This window comes from Peromyscus eremicus, chromosome 4 (assembly GCF_949786415.1).
Source record: "Peromyscus eremicus chromosome 4, PerEre_H2_v1, whole genome shotgun sequence".
Lineage (NCBI taxonomy): Eukaryota > Metazoa > Chordata > Mammalia > Rodentia > Cricetidae > Peromyscus > Peromyscus eremicus.
The window spans coordinates 54,318,917-54,339,246 of record NC_081419.1 but is presented as its reverse complement, the minus strand read 5'-3'; the positions used below and the strand labels follow the sequence as shown (position 1 = coordinate 54,339,246).

Here is a 20,330-nt window from a genome sequence, read left to right as displayed (position 1 = left end):
GGTTAGCGTGGGCTGCTGAAACCTCAAAACGCACCCCTGGTGGCCCACTTCCTCCAACAAGGCCACACTTCTTAATCCTTTCAAATAGTGCCACTCCCTGGTGAGGCACTCAAACATCCGAGCCTGTGGAGGCCATTCTTATCCACCACAGTAACAAATCACCTACTGTGTGCTCAAACCTTAGCCTTACCAAGACGGACTGGATACTTGTAAATGGCATGAGACACAGATAGTGCTTCACATAATTTCTGTCTAGGAGAGGACAGAGGCAAGGGAACGTGAGATTGCCGCCCTGCCTGACAAGTTTAGGACCGACTTAGGTACTGCATACGGGAGAAGCATCTAATGGAGAAGCATCTAATTCGGAGAGCTGTATCGAGACAGATTTTCAGAGAAGGGAACTTTCGAGTGACAGGTAGTGAGCTGCACGGTTTTGAGAGACAGTTCTCTGGCATGCCCCAGGGAGAAGGAAAGTTGCAGGTGAAGGGGGAAGGACTGGTTTGGCAAGCTGCTCAGGGCAACCAACCGGGCATCTCTGCACACCAGGAGAGAGGCTCGCATGAGGCGGCAAAGGGTGGGTCACAAAAGATAGTTGTGCTACATGAAGGGACTTGAACTTGATTCTTAGAGCAGTCACAAATGATTGAGGAGTCCTACAGAAGGGGAATGTGGTTCGTTTGACATTTTAGAGGGATCACTCTGCCATCGATAGAGAGATTAATGCTGGTACTTTATAAACATAACTGTGTTCCTAACAAAACGTCGACTGCGTTTTCGTTTTGTTTCCTGCTGAACAGCATTTGGTGGTTCTCCAAAATCAAATCCATCTTTACAGGATTTGTCACCACTGCTGTGGTCTAACAAATGTGCTTCAGGACTGTGGACCGCGTTCCCAAACACAGCAGATGTTTGGAGTAATGAAACACGGTTCCCATGGAAACCTGAGGAAGTAACTGTTACTTGGATACATGTGTTCCAGCGTGTTTGGAATTTTTTCCCTTGGTGGTTTATGTTTCCATGTCTTTGGTTTTGTGGTGTGATGTTTTGGATGCTTATACAAGTGCTTCATTGATTGGATGTCTGTTTGTGTCCAGCACTGTGTGATATGTCTCATAGAACCTTTACCAACACAGCATGGAGAAGACCGTAAGATTCCTACCTGACAAGCAAGCAGACGGAGGCTCGGGAAGGGCTAGAGACCTGCCGAGATGCGTTTTATAGATCCAGATTCGAACTCACATCTCTGTTTCAAGGGCCCCCGTTGTTCAGCTGGGGTACAGTTGTTTGGGGACTGTCTTCTCAGCTGCAGGGCTGCGTTCACCCCTGGGACCATGACGGCTGTGATGGAAGTGAGATGAGAAGCGTCTTTAAGGTCCTGCTTCGCACAGGGGGCGTGCACTTCTAGGCAGGAGGACGATAAGGACAGGGACTACGGACACTGGGAAAGGCCCGTTGATGGAAGAGCTTAAAGCGAAGGAAACCCCGGTGGAAATGTATTCACTTGCTCTTCTTGAGCTGTCCTGAAAACCACTGGCTTATCGGCAAGGGACCATTTTGGCAAGCTGAATGCTTTGGGGTTTACAGCGCAGAATCTGGGACTAAGCCAGGTTCCCCGTGATGTTCCAGCAACTCAACTCTAAAGGAAGTCCTGTCTAAATCTAATTCTTAAATGAGCTCAGTCAGCTTGGAAGAGAAAACAAGGTCTATAGCAGAACTGCCTTGCCTTGCCTTGCGGACTTGTCTTGCCATCATTAGTTTGTGAAGCCTGAGTTGTCTCATCCAAGTAGGAAACTGGCATTAACTTTGGGGACCACGTGAAGAGTCTTGGTAGTGTTTTGTACCAGGGCAGAAAGGGCATAAATGCTATCCAAAGGTGTTAAGCCATGGCAGGATTCAAGCAGATATGACCATTCACAGGAGATTGGCACTGCCGCCCCTTCCTTCTAACCCCTCACATCACACTAGGTAGCACAGAAGTCTGTGCTGGTGTAGTTTGTACATTTCACACTGTGCATAGCCCTACCAACAGCCTCCACCTAGAAATGCATCCAGAGGAGGCCAAATCTAGGGAATAAACCCATCTAACCCTGTCAGTGATCTGGGGGAATCTGGGGTATCTGGGGGAATTTGAACTTAATCTGTGTGATTTTAGATACTTGGAACATAACTTGGATGACATGTGGCCAGAGACCTATGTTCCTAGAGTCTTACACAGCTCAATTCACTGGTCAGCTAAGCATCACAAAGGCTCCAGTGAGGTTACTGCCCTAAGTGTCCCTTTCCCAGCACTCGTCTTCAGTGTGACCTTAAAGGTCATGTCAGATCTTTACAAAAGACTTAGTGTAACTAACATGTTAACATATATGTATATGCTCGATATATAGATGCATATATACATATATATACATATATACATATACATATCACTATGTGTAGGGAGTTTTGTATGTAAGATGTATCCCACATGCTCATATATTGGAAACCCTGGGCCTCAGCTGTCTGGGAAGACATAAAATCTTTAAAAGGTTGGAGCTGTCTGGAACAGGCTAGTCACTGAGGAACAGACTGAGAGGGTTGGAGCCTAGCCCTGGTTCTTAATGGGGTTTTATTATTAGTTCTTCCTGGTCCATAGAGATGTGATCAAGTCACCATACTCACACTGCCATAGATGCTGCCACCCCCCCCCCACTCCCACCCCCCACCCCCCACCCCCGTGCCCATGCCTCCATGCCATCCCCACAACAATAAACTGTATGTCTTAAAATTGTGAGATGAAGCAAGTCCTTCTTCCCTGAGATGCTTCTCATCAGGCAATTGGTCAGAGTAACAAGAAAGCAATTGGCACACAGGACGTTATATGAAATAACTAAAAGTAAGGTTTCAATGGCTCTATCTGCTGTCTCCAGGGGCTACCTGTGAGTTTTTGGTCTCATGATCCCAGTTTTTGGAAGGTCTGAGGTGAGAATGTGGATTTCTTCATTCACTCTGTCCATAGAACTCCTTGATATTTTCTTTCTTTTTTTTTTTTTCTTGTTTTTTTCGAGACAGGGTTTCTCTGTGTAGCTTTGTGCCTTTTCCTGGAACTCACTTGGTAGCCCAGGCTGGCCTCGAACTCACAGAGATCCGCCTGGCTCTGCCTCCCGAGTGCTGGGATTAAAGGCGTGCGCCACCACCGCCCGGCTTGATATTTTCTTTAAGCTCTACCCCACTGGGGAGAGGGGGACCCTGGCATTGACACCCAAGAAGACATAGCTTAAGGCATCCTGAAAACAAGGTCAATGAGAGCCCCTCCTCCACCGGCTTTTCAACCTGGTGGCCCCTTAGGTCAGATATGCTAATAAGTTCTATAGCAACCAAGCCCCAGTGCATGACCATCACCTCAGGACCACAACTTCTGTTCTTGGAAGGAAAGAGATAGCTCTGGGCTTGGATTCAGGGCAATGTCCGTCTCTTCCACCCCCTCCCCCCTCCCCGAAAGCTACCAAGTGATGAGCAAACATCGGTTCCCAAAGCCTCTACTTTAACGCGTTTGTCTCTTTGTGTGGTCATTAGGAAACAATTGACCCATTAGCCTAGTCTAGACTGGACCCCATTAGATCCAACCACAAACCTGTGTTCAAACTACACACATGATTAAGTCCATCCCATGCTATGGGATAAAATTCGAGAGCCCAAGGTAATCTGAAAGAAAAGGAAAAAGAAAAGAGATAACATTGACCAACAGCGGACATTTGTTTTGGGGTGCGGCAGGATAAGAGATCATGTCCTAATTGTCAAGGAATGAGATTATTTCCCCCAAAGAGCCCATCTTCTATGACTCTGTGCAGTTAACAGCAGCCCTGACCTGGGTAGAGTCGAAGGAGAAACTTTCATCATTTCTTTGTGGAGGAGGGAAATGGCTCCTTAGTTTAGTAAAAGTATTGAGGTCAATGAGATGGACCTTACTTAGGAAACTACCCTTGTCAGCAAGAAGAACCTCCACTATTTGTACTAATCAAAAGCCAAATTACAACGATTTTCAAAACCTCTATGTTTCTTCTCCTGTCTTGCCTTTCTCTCCCCTCACTGTCTCCATGTCCCCAGCCTCCTCTTTTGTCCTTGAAGAAGTTAGACACATGCCTAGCACAGGGCCTTTGCACTTGCACCCTACACCCTGTCCAGATAGCCACATGTCCTTCCTGCAACATAGGTTTTTATTTACAGCGTTCAGAAACAAGTTGATGGATAATTCTGTTTAAATCGGGGCTGGCAAGATGGCTCAGCAGGAAAGGCACTTGCAGCCAAGCCTGACGACCTGAGTTCAGTCCTCGGGATCCACAAGGCAGAAGGAGAAAACTAACTCCTCTAAGTTGTCCTATAACCTCCACACATATGCTGTGGCATGCACATTTTAGTTAAATGAAAGTTAAAAATAAATTAGAAATAGCTCCTCAATTCCACCAAGTCTGGCTCTCAGCACATTGGAAACTGCATCTTTAGACTTCCTCTGGGATGTCCTTTCTTCCACTGTGTGATTTTTTTTTCCTTGTTGTAACTAAAGCCTGAGAAAAACAGCTTCAGGGAGATTCTTTTGGCTACTGGTTTCAGTGTGAGAGCGGAGGGCAGGTAGACAGTTCACATCTTTGAGGAAGCAGAGAGTAACAGACAGAAAGGGGCCATGGATAGCTCTGAGAACCCACCCACCAGTGACCTATTTCTCCCATCTAGGCCTCCACATCTGAAGTTCCCCGCACATCCCCAAACAGTATTACCAACTGGGGACTGGGCCTTCAATACCCGAGGCTTTGGGGAAAACACTTCATATTCAAACCATAACGATCAGTGGAGTCCCTCCTTCCCCCTTTTACTCTAGAGGGACGTCCCAGCAAGGCCACATAAACACCAGTGTTCCAGGGTGTTCTTCTGTAATCAATGCAAACAATGTGTCTTCTAAAATGGTAAACCACTCCAGTAGCCCTTTTGATTTTGAAAAAAAAAAAAAAATGGGGAGTGAGATGCATATAAATACATATTCAATACTGGGATATTTAGAAATATGGTATTAAATGAAATTCAACTACTAATAGTTCCAGATATATAAATTTTAGGTTTGGAAAACTTTGTATCATGTTTATGGTTGTTTTAGAAATAGCAATAATCAATCCAATTTTGTTCAATTAGTCTAAAAGAATGCTATGTTCTCTGTTCTTCATAACAAACAAGAGAAACAAGTAATCGAGGAGTTCATTAGAAAAGCATTTGTGAGACATTAATACACTTAATAACCTTCATGATTAAGAAAAACAGCCTCACTTTAAAACAGAATGTAAGAAATACTGCAGCTGTGGGAGCGGAATGCTTATTTTAAAACACATATAAATTATAGTCCAATATGCATATGTGGAGAGTCGCGTTGAATCACACTAAGAATCAATCACAAAAGCCTCTTTAATTTCAGTGTTAATGGTTGAGATCCTTTGTGACAGACGAGTGGGAACTTAGGAAAATAGAAAAATTGTTACCATGTGAAACTTTTTCCAAAGAAAATGGCTGTCTCTTTCCTCCTAATGACATTGAAATGATTGAGATGAATAGGTATTTCCTGACAGTTATGTAACAGAAGCAAGCCAGTCCTTACCCATCCCTTATAATATCTTTTTTCCATGGGTATTGGAATGTGTTTAATCAATGCAGTAATATCTAATAATCAAATGCCATATTGCCGCATATGTCAAATGTAAACAATATCTAATGTGCACACACTATAATCTCACTTGGAGATCTTATCTACCAAATGCAATCTTTATAATACATAAAGGAATTAAGGAAGTGATTAAAAACATCAAGTAAACCTCCAAATCCATGTGGTAGAATTCATGTACTGAGCTCATTTGCTATGGTTTTAGACATAATCCCAACAAATCCCAACTCACAATCCTAAATTGCTATTTGTTTTGCCCATCCTTCACAGTGATTCTCATCAAGTAGTTCTGACCCTCTCCTTTCAGGGGCCCATGGTAGGGTTACTCCGTGATTGGAGTGAAAGGGACCTGTAACTTTCTCTATGTGGTGGCTTTAATGAGAATGGCTCGCATAGGCTCATAGAGTTGAATGCTTAGTCACCAGGGAGTGGCACTATTTAAAAGGATCACAAGGTGTGGCCTTGTTGGAGGAAGTGTGTCAGTGGGGGTGGGCTTTGAAATTTGAAAAGCCCATGCCAAGCCCATGTCTCCTGATGCCTATGGATCAGGATGCAGCTCTCAGTTACTGCTCCAGCACCTGCCTGCATGCCATGCTCCCCAACACGACAATAATAGACTAAACCCCTGAAACTGTAAGCAAGCCCCCAATTAAATGATATTTTATGAGTTGCTGTGGCCATGGTGTCTCTTCACGTGACTAAGACACTCTGGCTGGTGGAATGTAACTGGAAAGGGAAGGTATCTACTCCCTTTTATTCACAAGGAAGCTGAGCCTGAGTTAAGAAATTAGGTCAAGATTATTAGGCTAGCGGAGTGAGAATAATGAGCTCAGAGGCCAAGCTCTTCTGCTTCCCAATGTTGGCGTCCTAAGTGGTGACAGTTAAGAAAGCAACATTTGCTTACTAGAAGGAAGTGGCCTGCCTTGAGAATTCTCACTGGTAATTCATTAAAGACTTCTTCTACACAAACAAAATGAAGGGCTACTACTAACCCCACAGACAAGGAGACAATGAACTCATTCCACAAGTCAGTGGCAACTGAGAGATGAAGTCTTGTTTCTCTGCTTGGAGATCTGGTGGGTCACTCGCATGACTGCATGGTTTGGAATAGCATATTAATCAGATTGCTTTTGTAAGTCAAAGGGCTTTATAGGGACATTCATCAAAACAGATTTCTTAGTAGTTTCTTATCTCCATTTTCAATAGAATTAAGAAATGAAAAGAAATCCAGGCACAAAAAGTTTAATTATTAAAATAACTAGAGAAACATTTCCTGCCCTCATGAACAAAGCTATTCAGAATACTGGGGTTTGGGAGAGGAGGCAGTCAAACTTTATCTGTCTCCTCCCTGCTCACATCCAACCTGTAGCCTCTGGTAGAGCAAATTCAGGCCATTTTAACGTTGGAATGCATGGGTAAGCTTTAACCAGTGGTTTTCACAGAATTTTCCCCAAAACTAGCAGTATCAGCTTTATCTGGGAACTTGTTAAACATGTAAATTCTCAGGCCCCACTCAGAGTAACTGAATTGAGAACTATCTGGTATATTCTAGAGTTTGCAACCCAACTGAAAAATGAATGAGTTAAGGTGCATAGGAGAGGTTGTGAGATATAATAAAGTGAGAGAAACAGAGACCCTGGGATTTCATGGAAAGATTTCAATGGAAAAACCTTTGGCAAGCTGTCTTCGAACAATATAGATTATAAAAGAATAAATACTGACCACATCCATCAGTCAGAGAATGTAGGAAACCATTCTGTATGAGAAATGGAGGGAATTTTGTGATTTTACATTCAAAATGTAAGGACAGGGAGAAAAGGAAAAAGAGATTACATTGGATAGCAGTCAATATAAAGAGGGGCTGAGTCTATGGATGAATGGCCAGTGAGATGTTGTATGGGTGGAAGGGTCAGTAAGGTACCCCATGGGTGGAAGGATCAGTGAGGTATCCCATGGGTGGAAGGATCAGTGAGGTACTCTGTGGGTGGAAGGTCAGTGAGATACCACATGGATGGAAGGTCAATGAGATACCACATGGGTGGAAGGTCAGTGAGATACTTCATGGATGGAAGAGTCAATGAGATACTCCACGGGTGGGAGGATCAGTGAGGTACCCCATGGCTAGAAGGATCAGTGAGGTACCCCATGGGTGGAAGGTCAGTGAGGTACCCCATGGGTGGAAGGATCAGTGAGGTACCCCATGGGTGGGGGGAGGGTCAGTGTTTAGAGAATGGTAGAGCTGATACTTTAGTTGCAGTATTTACTTGTTTGTTTGATGAAACTTCATTGTCTTTCCAGAAAGACAAAGGAGAGTGGTGAGAGAAAGGAGGGAGAAGGGATGGAGGAAAGAAAAGGGGGACAGGGAGAGGAAGGAAGGAAGGGAGGGAGGGAGGGAGGGAAGAGGAGAGAGCAAGGGAAGAAACCTTCACATTGTACTGAACCTACAAATGCTTGATGTGAGGGGCCCTGTGGAGAACAAGGGGGTGCTGAAGTTCACATTCAGTGGCTTGATCATATAGGATAGAATATGAAAGAATTTAAAGCTAAGGTGAGATTTAAACACAGCCAAGATTTGCATAGATTTGCATAATGGTTTTGCTTCTCCATGGTTTCCAGAGGTTTAAGGCCAACCTTACCTAGATTTTTAAAGATAAAGACACTGAACACTGAGCTGCATGAAAGGCAGAGGCAGCACATACCAGGGGAAGTTTGATCCTGGTCTACTCTTTACAGTGCTGTAATCACTCTCCAAAATGTTGTGTATCTAAGCGTATGAAACTGGTTTACTTTGCTCATAATCTTAGGGATCCAGACTTCCAGAGAGCTTGAATGGGTAGATCGATTCATATCCCTGTGGTACCAGCTTAGGGGCTTGAGCATGATAGGCTGGAGGTTCCATTCCATGATGGCTTCCTCACTCACACACTTGTAGGGCTTTGTTTCTTTCCACTTGATGTCTCAACCTCTAGGTTTCTCCATGTGGCTGGAGTTCCTTACAGGGTAAATGGTCTCTCTACACAATGCTTCATGGCTACAGGAGGGAACATTTCAAGAACCAGAAAATAGAAGCTTCTAGGCTCTTATGCGCTGGGCCCAGAACAACTTTCAGAGCAACACTGTGCATATTACGTTATTAGTGAAGCCATCACAAACTTTTCCCTCAATAAAGAAGAAGGAACAGAGACCCTGCCTGTGAAGGGTGGCCTTCTTAGTCTGCACATGAAATACTCTGGGTGGAAGGTGCAGAGTTTTCACCTCTAGCAAGTGCACAGGTGCTGATGTTTAGTGACTTCGGGGCAAAGACAAAAGATAGTTAAGGCAGCAATACGTGAGTTTCAGTCCTGTCATTATGTGTGAGCTGATGGGCGCTAAACAGGCATCCATTTTAAGGGCGTATTTTAAAGCTTAGATTGAGATTTGGAGTGCAGTCTTTAATATTACATTTTTAATCTAGGTAATGAAAGATTAAGTTAAACCTTGGATTTGCTTCCAACAACAAGGAGCAATCAAGTAAGTTGAGGCCCCACATGAAATGCATTCACCACTGTATTACTTACTTTTCTGTTGCTAGAATAAAATGCCATGACCAAGGCAACTTAAGGAAGAGAACGTGTGTTCTGGCTTACTGTTCTAGAAGGATTGGAGTCCATGATGGCAAAGTGGAGGCAGTGTAACAAGCAGCAGGCAGAGTGGCAGGAACAGGAAGCTGAGAACTCACATTGTGAACAGCAAACACGAAGAAGCAGAGACAGTCAGTTAACTGGGAAAGGCTTGAGGCATTTAATCTCAAAGCCCACCCCCAGTGACATACTTCCTGCGGCAAGGTTGTATCTCCGAAACCTTCCCAAGCAGCACCACCAACAGAGAGCCAAGACTCCAAATGCCCAAGACCATGTGGGATAATTCTCATCCAAAACACCTTAGTTATAAAAGGGTACACCATAAATATGTGTTGCTGTGAGCTTTACATGTGACCCTACTCCCTTAGCTAAAAAACAGCTAATCTTAAAGTCATCTAGATAATAGGTAAATATTTTACTTATTATTCCAGATCCAGTTTTTTTTTTCTACTTTAAGTTCAAAAAGTTCAAGTCCATAGTTTTTTAAAATATGGCATACATTTTGAAGATGATGACATCCAGTTGTATGGTGGACAGTTATCTGAAGCAGCTCTTCGAATATTTCACCCCATCAGACAACAGGGCTGTTTCTGAAATATTTGACAATAGAAACAAATAACTCTGAAGGCAGCTGTTCAGTCCTCATGTCTTAAATCCTGTCGTCAACTTTTTTTTTTTTTTAAACAGGAGTATAGATCTTCACACAGCTAAATAACATTTCTGTCAGGTCATTCAAAATAAACTGGCTTCTCCAGGGAGACTGTCACCTTTCTTAGCTCGAGGATGACTGCTGAAGGCAAACTTCATTATTTCAGAGCTCTTCAGTAGAAATTATTTGGGATTTTGCCTCAAATTGACTTAGGAAAAATTCAGTGTTCGTTTCAGTTCACGTGTCACCAAGAGCCACTTTGCCACCAGAGCCATCAGCCTGTTAGTAAATAGTCATGCAGCCCCTTCCGGAGGGAGACAGCCGGTCTGGATACTCACGGGGCCTTGGTTCCTCCACTCTGTGAAGTGGTTCTTCACATCTGTGCTTCTGCAGTGGTTTATTTCTCACTTTAGGAGCAAATGGCCGGCCACCCAATTAACACGGAAAACAACCGGGACAAGAGCTCTGCCCTCCGCCAAGATAGGCTCCTGGAACTGCAAGACAAGCATTTGGCTCAGGTCTTGCCCCACACACGGCAGAGGGCAAAGCTTGACACGCGAGTCCTGTTTTGAGCTTTCTTCATTGCTCTTACCCTGAAATGGAGTTAATTGTCCTTTCCTGCTGGGCAAACCGGACACAAAAGCATGCCTGTTTCCTCCTGCCTTCCTCAGGCTTGCTAATGGCCTTATCTTACTTTTTCTGTTCAATCCCAAAGTTAATTAAAGTGGTAGGGTTTCCGCCAATCGCAATTTATTTGAGAACTGTAAAGAATGCATAAGTCAGGGCCATCAACAAAAGTGAGTTCCTGGTTTCAGCTTCCAAATACTTTCTAAATTAACAGTGACACAAAAGAGAAATCTATCTGGGCTAGAAATTTCCTTGTGAAAGTTTAATGTTGGTTCAAGTGTCCCAGGGATCAGCTGTTTACTTTCCTATGTAAGTTTTATACAAATTTTATTTAGCTGTCAGAAAAATTAACTACTGTTTATACTATGGCCAACCCCTCACAACCTACCAATATTTCTCATAGAGGAAGACAGTGTATCATTTATTATTCCGTTTTGCAATTTTTTTCTTCCGAACTACTAAGATACATTCAATTAAACTTTTTTTTCCTGATCAAACAAGCATTATTGTTCAAAATGTGTGCTATACCTTGATCCTTGCTATAAAGTAGAAACCTTGGGGAATGCTGTAGATTATAAAATTAATGCAGCATGGAATTGTAGAAGCATCCTTTCGGTTATCCAAGAATGCTCAAAAATAATAAAGTGTGTGTTTTTTATGTTTTGTTAAATTCTGTTCTTGACTATAGAAATTGGCTTGATGTTTCGGTCATCAGCTGAACCATATAATTTTATTCATATATAAAAGAGTGATGATTTTCTTCTGAAGACTGACTGAGCTAGAAGTCATCAGGAATGACTTGTTCTTTTCCTGCAATTCTGTCACAGATGTTAGGTTGGTGAGGTTGTGCCATTCTATTAATTGTTGAAGACTGTTGTAATGTAACAAAACACCACAGGCTGGATGGCTTAAACGCTGGAAATGAATTTTTCCGTATTTCTGAGTCTTAAGGTCAAGTCTAAAGACACCAGTGGTTTGGTCTCTTGGGCTCATGGGTGGCTGTCTTTTTGGCATTTCCTTACATGGTCACTCCTTGCTCTGTGTGTTGTCTGTGTCCTACATCCTAAGGTCTTTTTCTTGTAAGCATACCACTCATAGTGGACTGGGTGCACTCACATGACCTCATTTTACCTTAATCACCCCCTTAAATAGCCTGTCTCCAAATATGGTCACATTCTGAGAGTTAGGGATTCAGTATGTGAATTTGGCCAAGAGAGATACACAGTTCAGCTCATAACAGAAGCATTGTGGGAAATATTCCAGACTCAAAGCATTTGCTAAACACCCAGATTAAACATTCTGAAGGAAAAGTCACTGGGAGATGTAGGGATGAGTGAAAGAAAATGAATACCTTGGGATTGAGCTTAGCATTGTCTATAGATTTGACTTGGATTGGGGTAGGGACACTGGCAGTTGAGATAAGTGATGGAGAAAGCATCCTCAAAACTCAAAAGATACAAATGAGCAGGGAGATGTAGTTTCTTGAAGTGATCACAGTAAAGACATGAGAATCAACCCAATTTCAAAAGGTGATCCCTGCCACGTAATGAGGGCAGAGGGAGCTCCCAGGCGAAGAAGAACTTGGTGTTTTAGAGATCCAAAAGGAGGTGAGTGGGACTGGAGTAGACAGAAGAGGACAAGTAACATTAAGGACAGTTTGAAGGGTACCAATGACCAAATGGTACAGGACCTACTAGGTCCTTGCACAGGACTGGATTACCCTGTTAACCTAAAACCTGTAAACAATCTGTAGGCAGCATTGGAGGAAATATGGCAGATTGGTGGGTATCTGATGGTTGGTTTTCATCTAGGGGACGGAATAATCAGGTTTTGACTTGTGTAAGCTTATTCTAGCTGATGGTTACACTAGACTAGAGCCATTATCCCAGCGGAGAGGCACGATGGCCTGAGCTTAAGAAGAGGTAGAGTTACAGGAGTGGAGATGTCATATTTTTCTGATGCATTTGGCGTGAGGAAAAGAGGCCACAGAAAACAGTCAAAGATAATCCTGAGGTTTCTGGTTTAAATCAATTGCGGGATAGTGTGCTACTTATGGAGCCAAGAAAGTCTCTGGGAGAAAGATTTGTGTAGAACATTAGTTTTCTTTTGATGCTGTAATGAATTCACTGCAACCCAGTGAATTAAAGTAACACATATTTATTGTGTTGTAATTCTGGAGGTCACAAGTCTATAAGAGCCCTTACAAGGCTAAAATCGAGAAGTAGAAAGGCCTTTGTTCCTCTGGCAATGTTAACAGACAGTCTGTGTCCCTGACTTTCCTGCCTTGTAGAGCTAAACTCACTGCTGTGGCCCATCTCCTAACTTTCATTGACTGGTCAAGTGTCACACCACATCACTCTGACTCTTCCTCCCTCCCTTCTTACACTTGTAAGGACTGTGTGGATACACGGAACCCACTTAATTACTTATCAATGTTAAATACCTTCTGTGGACACCTCTTTTTGCTCTCTACTGTAACGTGTTCACAGATAACAGGGATGTCTGGTGAGATGGATGCGAATGTCTTGTGAGTTGGAGTTGTAGAGTGTTAATCTGTCTAGCATGTACGGAAAAATATCAAATGTTAAATCTGAGTTGCCAGTGAGTCAACCCAGCAGGAACTCATGATGGTGGTCATTGCGAATGTGAGCGAGAAGTGTAAGGACAAATGCACATGGAACTTAGAAGTTGTTGACGCAGGCATTCTGTGTAAAGCTATGGGGTAATGTAGCATGGTCAACCAAGGGAACAGTCATGGAAAACTACTGCATGTGGAGTAAAAGAGGAAAGCAAGGAGAAAAACAAGAGAAGGACCATAGAGCTAGGATGAAAACCCAAACCCTGTGTGGCCAGGAAAGCCCAGTGAGGAGCCTTAAAGAAAGAAGGAAGGTGTGACCCTCTGGGTTCAGTTCGGCCACACAAGAGCGTCTCAACACCCGTCAGTGGATTTGTCAATGGAAAACAGGACATTTGCGTCAAAGGTGTGAGTGTAGTGTGGTGGGGAGCATTGAGACTCATGAAGGTGGGGCGGTGAGCGTGATCCCAGATGGTGAGGTTCTTCGTGACAGTAGCAGTATCTGTAGATGCTTTTAAACAGCGAAGCACGGCTAGTGACATGGCCCAGTGCACCAAGGCCCTTGCTACCAAACCGGATAACCCGAATTCGATACCTAACCAGATAACCTGAATTTGATACCTAACCGGATAACCCGAATTTGATACCTATGGTAGTTTGAATGTAACTGGCCTCCATAAGCTCACAGGGAGTGGCACTATGAGGAGGTGTGGCTTTGTTGGAGTGGGTATGGCCTTGTTGGAGGAAATGTGTCACTGTGGGGCAGGCATTGAGGTTTTCTATGTTCAAGATACTGCCTGATGTCTCAGGTGACTTCCCATGCCTGCATATCAAGATGTAGCCAGCACCACATCTGCCTGCACACTGCCATGATCCCTGTCATGATGCTAATGGACTGAATCTCTGAAACTGTCAGTGAGCCATCACCATTAAATGTTTCTTTATAAGAGTTGCCATAGTCATGGTGTCTTTTCACAGCAATAAAAACCCGAACTAGCACAATACCCAAGGCTTACATTATGGGAAAGGACTCCCACAAGTAGTTCCCTGACCTGCGCGAATTTAAAGTCTGAAAGGGATTTAAATAATGAGTTCATCATTTTTGGTCACAGTCTTTGCAAGAAGACGCTGGGAGTAGCAAGATCACTGGTGTACGTTAACCTCTAGTCAGAACGTAACACAGAGGAAGGGGGAGAAGTCACTGGCTCTCATTGCCCCGCCTTGTGTGTATAGCAAACATAGGAAACCAATGGAGAGATAAATCACCTCGCCCTTCCTAGATGCATCTGAGTGCTGAGCAGCACATGTAAAGCTGCAATGATTCAGAGAAGATTGGCAAGGTCTCTGTGCAAGGATGATGCCCAGACTCATATGGAGTATCCCACACCCTTTCCTAGCATTTGCAAGGCCCTGGGTCCAACCCATAGCACTTAGTTGCTTTTCCATTGCTGTGAAGAGATACCATGACCAAGACAACTTATAGAAGGAAGAGTTTATAGAGGTTTACAGTTCCAGAGGGTTAGAGTCCATGACCATGGAGGGGGAGGGGGAATCATGGCGGCTAGCAGGCAGAGATGGTGCTGAAGCTGTAGCTGAGAGCTTATGTCACACACAGGCACAAGGCAGAAAGAAAGAGCTAATTGGGAATGGTTTGGGCTTTTGAAACTTCAAAGCCCACCCCCAGTGACATCTTCTAATCCTTCCTAACCAGTCCACCAACTGGAAACCAAACAAACTAGGAGCCTGTGGGGGCCATTCTCATTCAAACCAACACAGCACTTAAAAAAAATACTCCTTATTTCAGTCTACAAGGTCCTCTGGAACTAAACAGCAAGAAGTGCTTGGAGGAATAAAGCCCCCCAAAAAAACCCTGAGAAAAACTCAGGATTTCTTTGTCTTGAGTATCTTGCTCCTCTGTCCTTGAGTAACTCTGCTTTTCTGGGGATTGCTAGAGGGGACTTTCTACCACCCCCCTAGTCTACCAAAGGGCTTGATGCTGCAGGATGAGGAGTGAAAATCCCTTCCTGTCCATCTCCACAGTACTGGACCTTTTAGGAGAAGGTGGTAGAAAAATTCTTTAGCTCATATAGAGTTCCAGCACTCGGGAGGCTGAGGCACAAGTCAGAGGTCAGCCTGGCTATGTCATGAATTCCAGGATAGTCTGGAATATAATGTGAGATTCTGTCCCCGAAAAGCAAAACAAAACAAAAGCATTCTGAGCCTGATTCCTTCTCCACCCTCTGGTTCTGAGTCATGTAATAGGAGATAAGATTTAAAGGCCCAAACCAAAAGCTTCTTGATTATATTATTTGTCAAATTAAATAAAATATACAAGGAAAATTTAATAGTCCTGAAAATAAACCCAAAGTATTTATTTCCTTCAGCCCTATGCACAAAATTTGATTTATCATAGACATAAACATAAAAACAAGCAAGAAATTTCTGGAAGACAGGAAAACAGAACAAATTGTACACACACACACACACACATCAGTAACTTCAGTGGTGAGTAAACGCTTCTTAGAAAAGACAGATGAAGCAATAATAATAAAAATGGACAAATATATTAAATCAAAATTTAAAACTTCAGTTCACTAAAAGAATAACCAGGCATAATGCACATGCCTGTAAGTCTCAGCTGCTGAGAGTCTGAGGCAGGAGAATATTCAAGGCAACACAGCTAGCCATCCTCTTAAAAACAAGAAAACAAAATGCACTATTATAGGCTGGGAGGCAATGTTTATGAATATATATGCATATAGATTACAGAACTTGATTCTAAAATCAACAAACCCTATACCTCAATTAAAAATATAAAAGAAACTAATTTTAAGTGAGCAGAGAAGCTCAGTCTGTAATAGCTATTTGCTTCACTGATTCAAATAGTTACAATTTAGTATCATTGACAGGTTTTTTTTCTTTTTTAATAATAAAGGAAATGGAAAATTGTTTTAAAGAAAGGAGTAGCATGCCTTAGCCACATGCTAAAAGCCTGGCTGAGCACCATCTAGTGGCAGAGCTTCAAATTGAAGTTTTTGGCTTTGGCTCTTCAGGTTAACAGCCGATTTTAAAGACTATACAAAAAAGAACTTGCAAACACCATAAGAAAATCTAAGATAACAACAAACTTACAGTTTACACAAATAAAACAAAACCAAAAGAGCTTCGTATTTTTACTGAAAAACTATTGAATCAATGAAAATCATAATATATGATATTCAGTCAAATACATATGAGTAGACTTTTAACTGACTATTCATATAATCAGCATAAGTTAATTGTACACTGGATAATCGGCATATACTATTGCATTCAATTTTCCTAAGAACTCAGTGAAATACAAACCCATCCCAGGTAATATTGTTACAGTTAACATTTGCCATTTTGTGGTTAATAACCAGACCTTACGAATGTTATTTCTCTCACAGTATAATGTTTTTGTGAGTTCCTTCTGAAAGTGAAAGGGGATTGGGAAAGCTAAGGGAAAGAAATCAGTGAGAAAAGTGTTCACAGTGGGAGACAAAGTATTTACTTCCAGTAAACAACAGAGAGTTTCACTTAAACATTGTTGTATTCTTCCGTGTGTTCCTTGTTTCCTACACATCCATGAACCCTGCTGCCCTGAAACTAAGCTGCAGGAAGTTGTTACAGACAGTGCATTCTAATTTTTCCTGTTGAAAATCATGGAAAATGGCCACGGCTGGGGTTTCAGGTGGAGCCTCTGATTTTCAAAAGTAGGCTGCTGTTCAACATTAGGTGTCTCGATGGTATCACTATTATGCCACTTTGTAAAGTAGTCTGGAAGAGCCTGAGCAAGTTCACCAGAGCTGGGAAGATGCCCTGACAGCATGACTGCACAGACTGTGTTCAAACACTGGGACGCTGCCTCTGCTGCTGTGTGCCTTCCCCTGCCTCAGCATTTCTCAGAAGTTCTTGGTCAATGACTTGTTAGGTTGGCATGTTGTGACATTGCTATGTCATCTAAAGCAGAGTTCTAAGGCTAATTAGATTTGGAAAATGCTGAATCACAATTCAGAGGCCAACTGTGATTCTCGAAGGTTGGTAAGTGCGGAAGGATGTAGTAGGTACTCACATCCTCTGGTGGCTGTGCTCTTGACCTCCATGGTGTTCCTTTGACAGATACTGGTGTACCGTAGTCAGCTTTCAGTGTACGTCACAGACAATTCATAACAATCTCTTGTTATACATTGAAATCCACGGTCAAGTCAAGGTGGTGGATGTGAGCAAAGCCCATATTCGAGGGAGGAGAATTGAAGACAACCCAGTCATGTCAATACTGATGTTCTCTCCTCTTCCGTATCAGGTGCTGTCATACCACGCCACGTGTTCCAAGGCTGAAGTCGACAAGTTTAAGGTGAGGAAGGGGACAGTTGCACTGTTAGCACTAGACTTTGTCTGAAGCGTGGGCCACAGTCCTGGGCAGAGAGACTCAGAGTCCTTCATTTTGGAGAGGTGAAAAGTTTAAACGATTGTGTGGTCTCTGTGATTTACATGAGTCAATATGTCTTTTCATTTGTTAAGCATGCAGATATGGGGAGGAGGGTTTGTATAATTGGATGAGAATTGGGACACCTGACTTAGGCATTGGTTTTACTTCTAACTTACTAGTCACTTAAAAATTTTGAGCCTTATTGTCTTGTTTATCTATAAAACTAAATGAAGAAGCAGGGCAGTGGTAATGAGGTGATGCATGCCTTTGATCCTAGTACTCAGGAAGCAGGAGGATCTCTGACTTCAAGCCTGATCTACAGAGTGAGTTCCAGGACAGCCAGGGCTGCACAGAGAAATCCTGTCTTGGAGGCAGGGGGAGGAAAAAAGTCTAAACAGAGAGATTGAGATTATAATAACTAACATTTACCCCGTGCTTCCTGTGTGCCCGGTATACTACAGACTCTTCCCCTGTACTTATCCATCTCAACTCACAGCCGTGTGAAGGGCTATGCACACTATTTTCCAGATGAGCATACTGAGGAGTATGATGATTCCCACCCCCCACCCCCAGCGGTCAAGCCTCCCTGCTGCTCAGCATGACCCTATCTGGCTCCCACAAAGATGAGTCTATGAATGAGTCCTAGATGCTCCTTTTTATTTTAGCCACCACTGTCTCCTTGGGTGCAGTTCAGAATTCCATCTTGTCTCCTGGATTCCTACAAACCATTTTTCAACAACAGCCACAAAATAGGAGGGCTGGGGCTCAGCGGTATAATGCTTGCCTAGCATGTTCAAGGCCCTGGGTTCAATCCCTAGGACTTCAGGAAAAGCAAAACCCCAAGAATGTTGGAAAACTGATTTTTCTCCCTTTAAAAATCTTTGGTTTGTATTTCTAAATTCTGTTTAAAGGTTTTGAGAATGATTAGGGAAAGCTACAACCATAAGAAATGTCGTATTTATAATATTGGTATAGACATTGCTCGCAGCTCTTCTAGGAGTCCCATTTGCACAGAGATCCATTTTATCCTCATAGGGAAAGAATGACACAGAGATCTTCGACCCTGATAGAGTCATTTTAGAATTGACTTGCACGAACCGTGGAAGAGGACAAAGAAAGACTGAATACAGGGGTAGAATTTCCCAGGAGGGAATGCAATGAGTTGTTACATTTGACAGTTGCTTAAGGAAAAGTCTCACAGTGGTACCCCAGATCAGAAGGAGAGACTATGCTCTCAAGAAGTAATGGCTGGTCCCCCCTGGAAGGAACGAAGCTATCTAAACTACAGCAGTCGGGGCTTATTGTTGTAGAGGCGAACATCCTGTACACTCTTTTAGTTTGTTTTCTGTCCTATCAAAAATACCTAAGACTGTGGAATTTATAAACAGTAAAGGTTTACTCAGCTTATGCTGCAGAGGTTGAGAAACCCAAGGGTATGACTGACGTCTGCTCAACATCTGGTGTGTGGGGGTGGGGTGGGGGGGTGCATGTGGTGGGCGTCTTGTGTTGAGAGAGAGCAGCAGGCCAGAGAAGCTGCTCTACAGCCTCACCTCCCTTCCAGTAAGCCGTGAATCCACTCATTCATGAACGAAGGCAGACCCTCACGACCCATCCATCTCCCCAAGTTCCACTTGTCAATACTGCTGCATTGACGACAAATTTCCAACATGTGGAACTTGGGGACACATTTAAATCATGGCATACTGACCAGGACATGAACTCCATGTGACAGGGATTCTTGTATATTTTCTTCACAGTTCTATCTCTGCTGCCTCTCACAGTTCTTGGAACATGGTGGCACTCAGTAAATACTTGGTGAATGAATGAATGAATGAATGAGTACAAAGATCATCAGTATTCCAGATCTTAAGCAGTTCATCATCAAGAAAATATTAAAACTACAACATGAAATTATTTTAGATGCCTATTTAAATTAAATTTTCTTTAATATATGCAAATTATATATTTCCATAAAGATATTAAAGCTTATTTACCTTAATAAAATTTAGTGTGCATGTATTATAACACCAGATAATATATGATAATCTGTAAAAATTTTGTTTTTATCTATAAATTTGAAAAGTTAAACAATAAGGCAAAAGTTTCCTTGCCTAGAAATTTTACTTATGGCAATGCCTAGCTCCTGCTAAAATGATAATATTACATGCTATTATTTCATTTTTTGCTGCCATTATGATTATTTTTGTTACCAAAGCAGGGAAGTGACCAGAAAGAGGACAGCAAAGTGCATAATGACTCTAAAAGCCACTCACAGCCATCTCCCAGAACTACAGCAAGCTACACAGTCCAGAGCTGACTGCTTTGTGAAGGCCACTAACTACATCCAGGCTTCATTCCTTGCTTTAGAGCAAAGAGAACGCCATTGTCTTAGAGCATGCTGTACTTTTCTATTATTAGCTCCCAAACCTACTAAAAATATGAAGTATTTAAATTTGAGAACAAAGGGTTATTTCATCTTAAAATTGTTGAGATTATTAACTGAACTGATTTATTCCAGATTTTATCCCAAAAGATATTAGCTGGTATCCTATTATAATGTAATTGAGATATAGTAGATAATTTTAACCAAATGGCTTTTTCCTTGATATATAAAGTAAATAAAACATTATCCTAATTGATAGCTGATGTCTATTGTAACTGCAGCAATAACAGTAAAATGTAGTGTGCTTAGAATAATCCTGTGTATAGTCATGGGACAGCACTCACAG

General features: G+C 42.5%; 1 protein-coding gene and 1 pseudogene across 1 annotated transcript in view; both read left to right on the top strand.

The window, feature by feature from the left end:
* Positions 1-20,330, top strand: part of Pde11a (phosphodiesterase 11A) — a 232,951-nt gene that overhangs the window by 87,169 nt on the left and 125,452 nt on the right. The window contains exon 8 of the mRNA XM_059260747.1: positions 17,476-17,526. Within this exon, the coding sequence (XP_059116730.1) occupies positions 17,476-17,526 (51 nt within the window). The remainder of the gene's footprint in view (positions 1-17,475; positions 17,527-20,330) is intronic.
* LOC131910136 (U6 spliceosomal RNA) lies at positions 14,442-14,542 on the top strand (annotated as a pseudogene).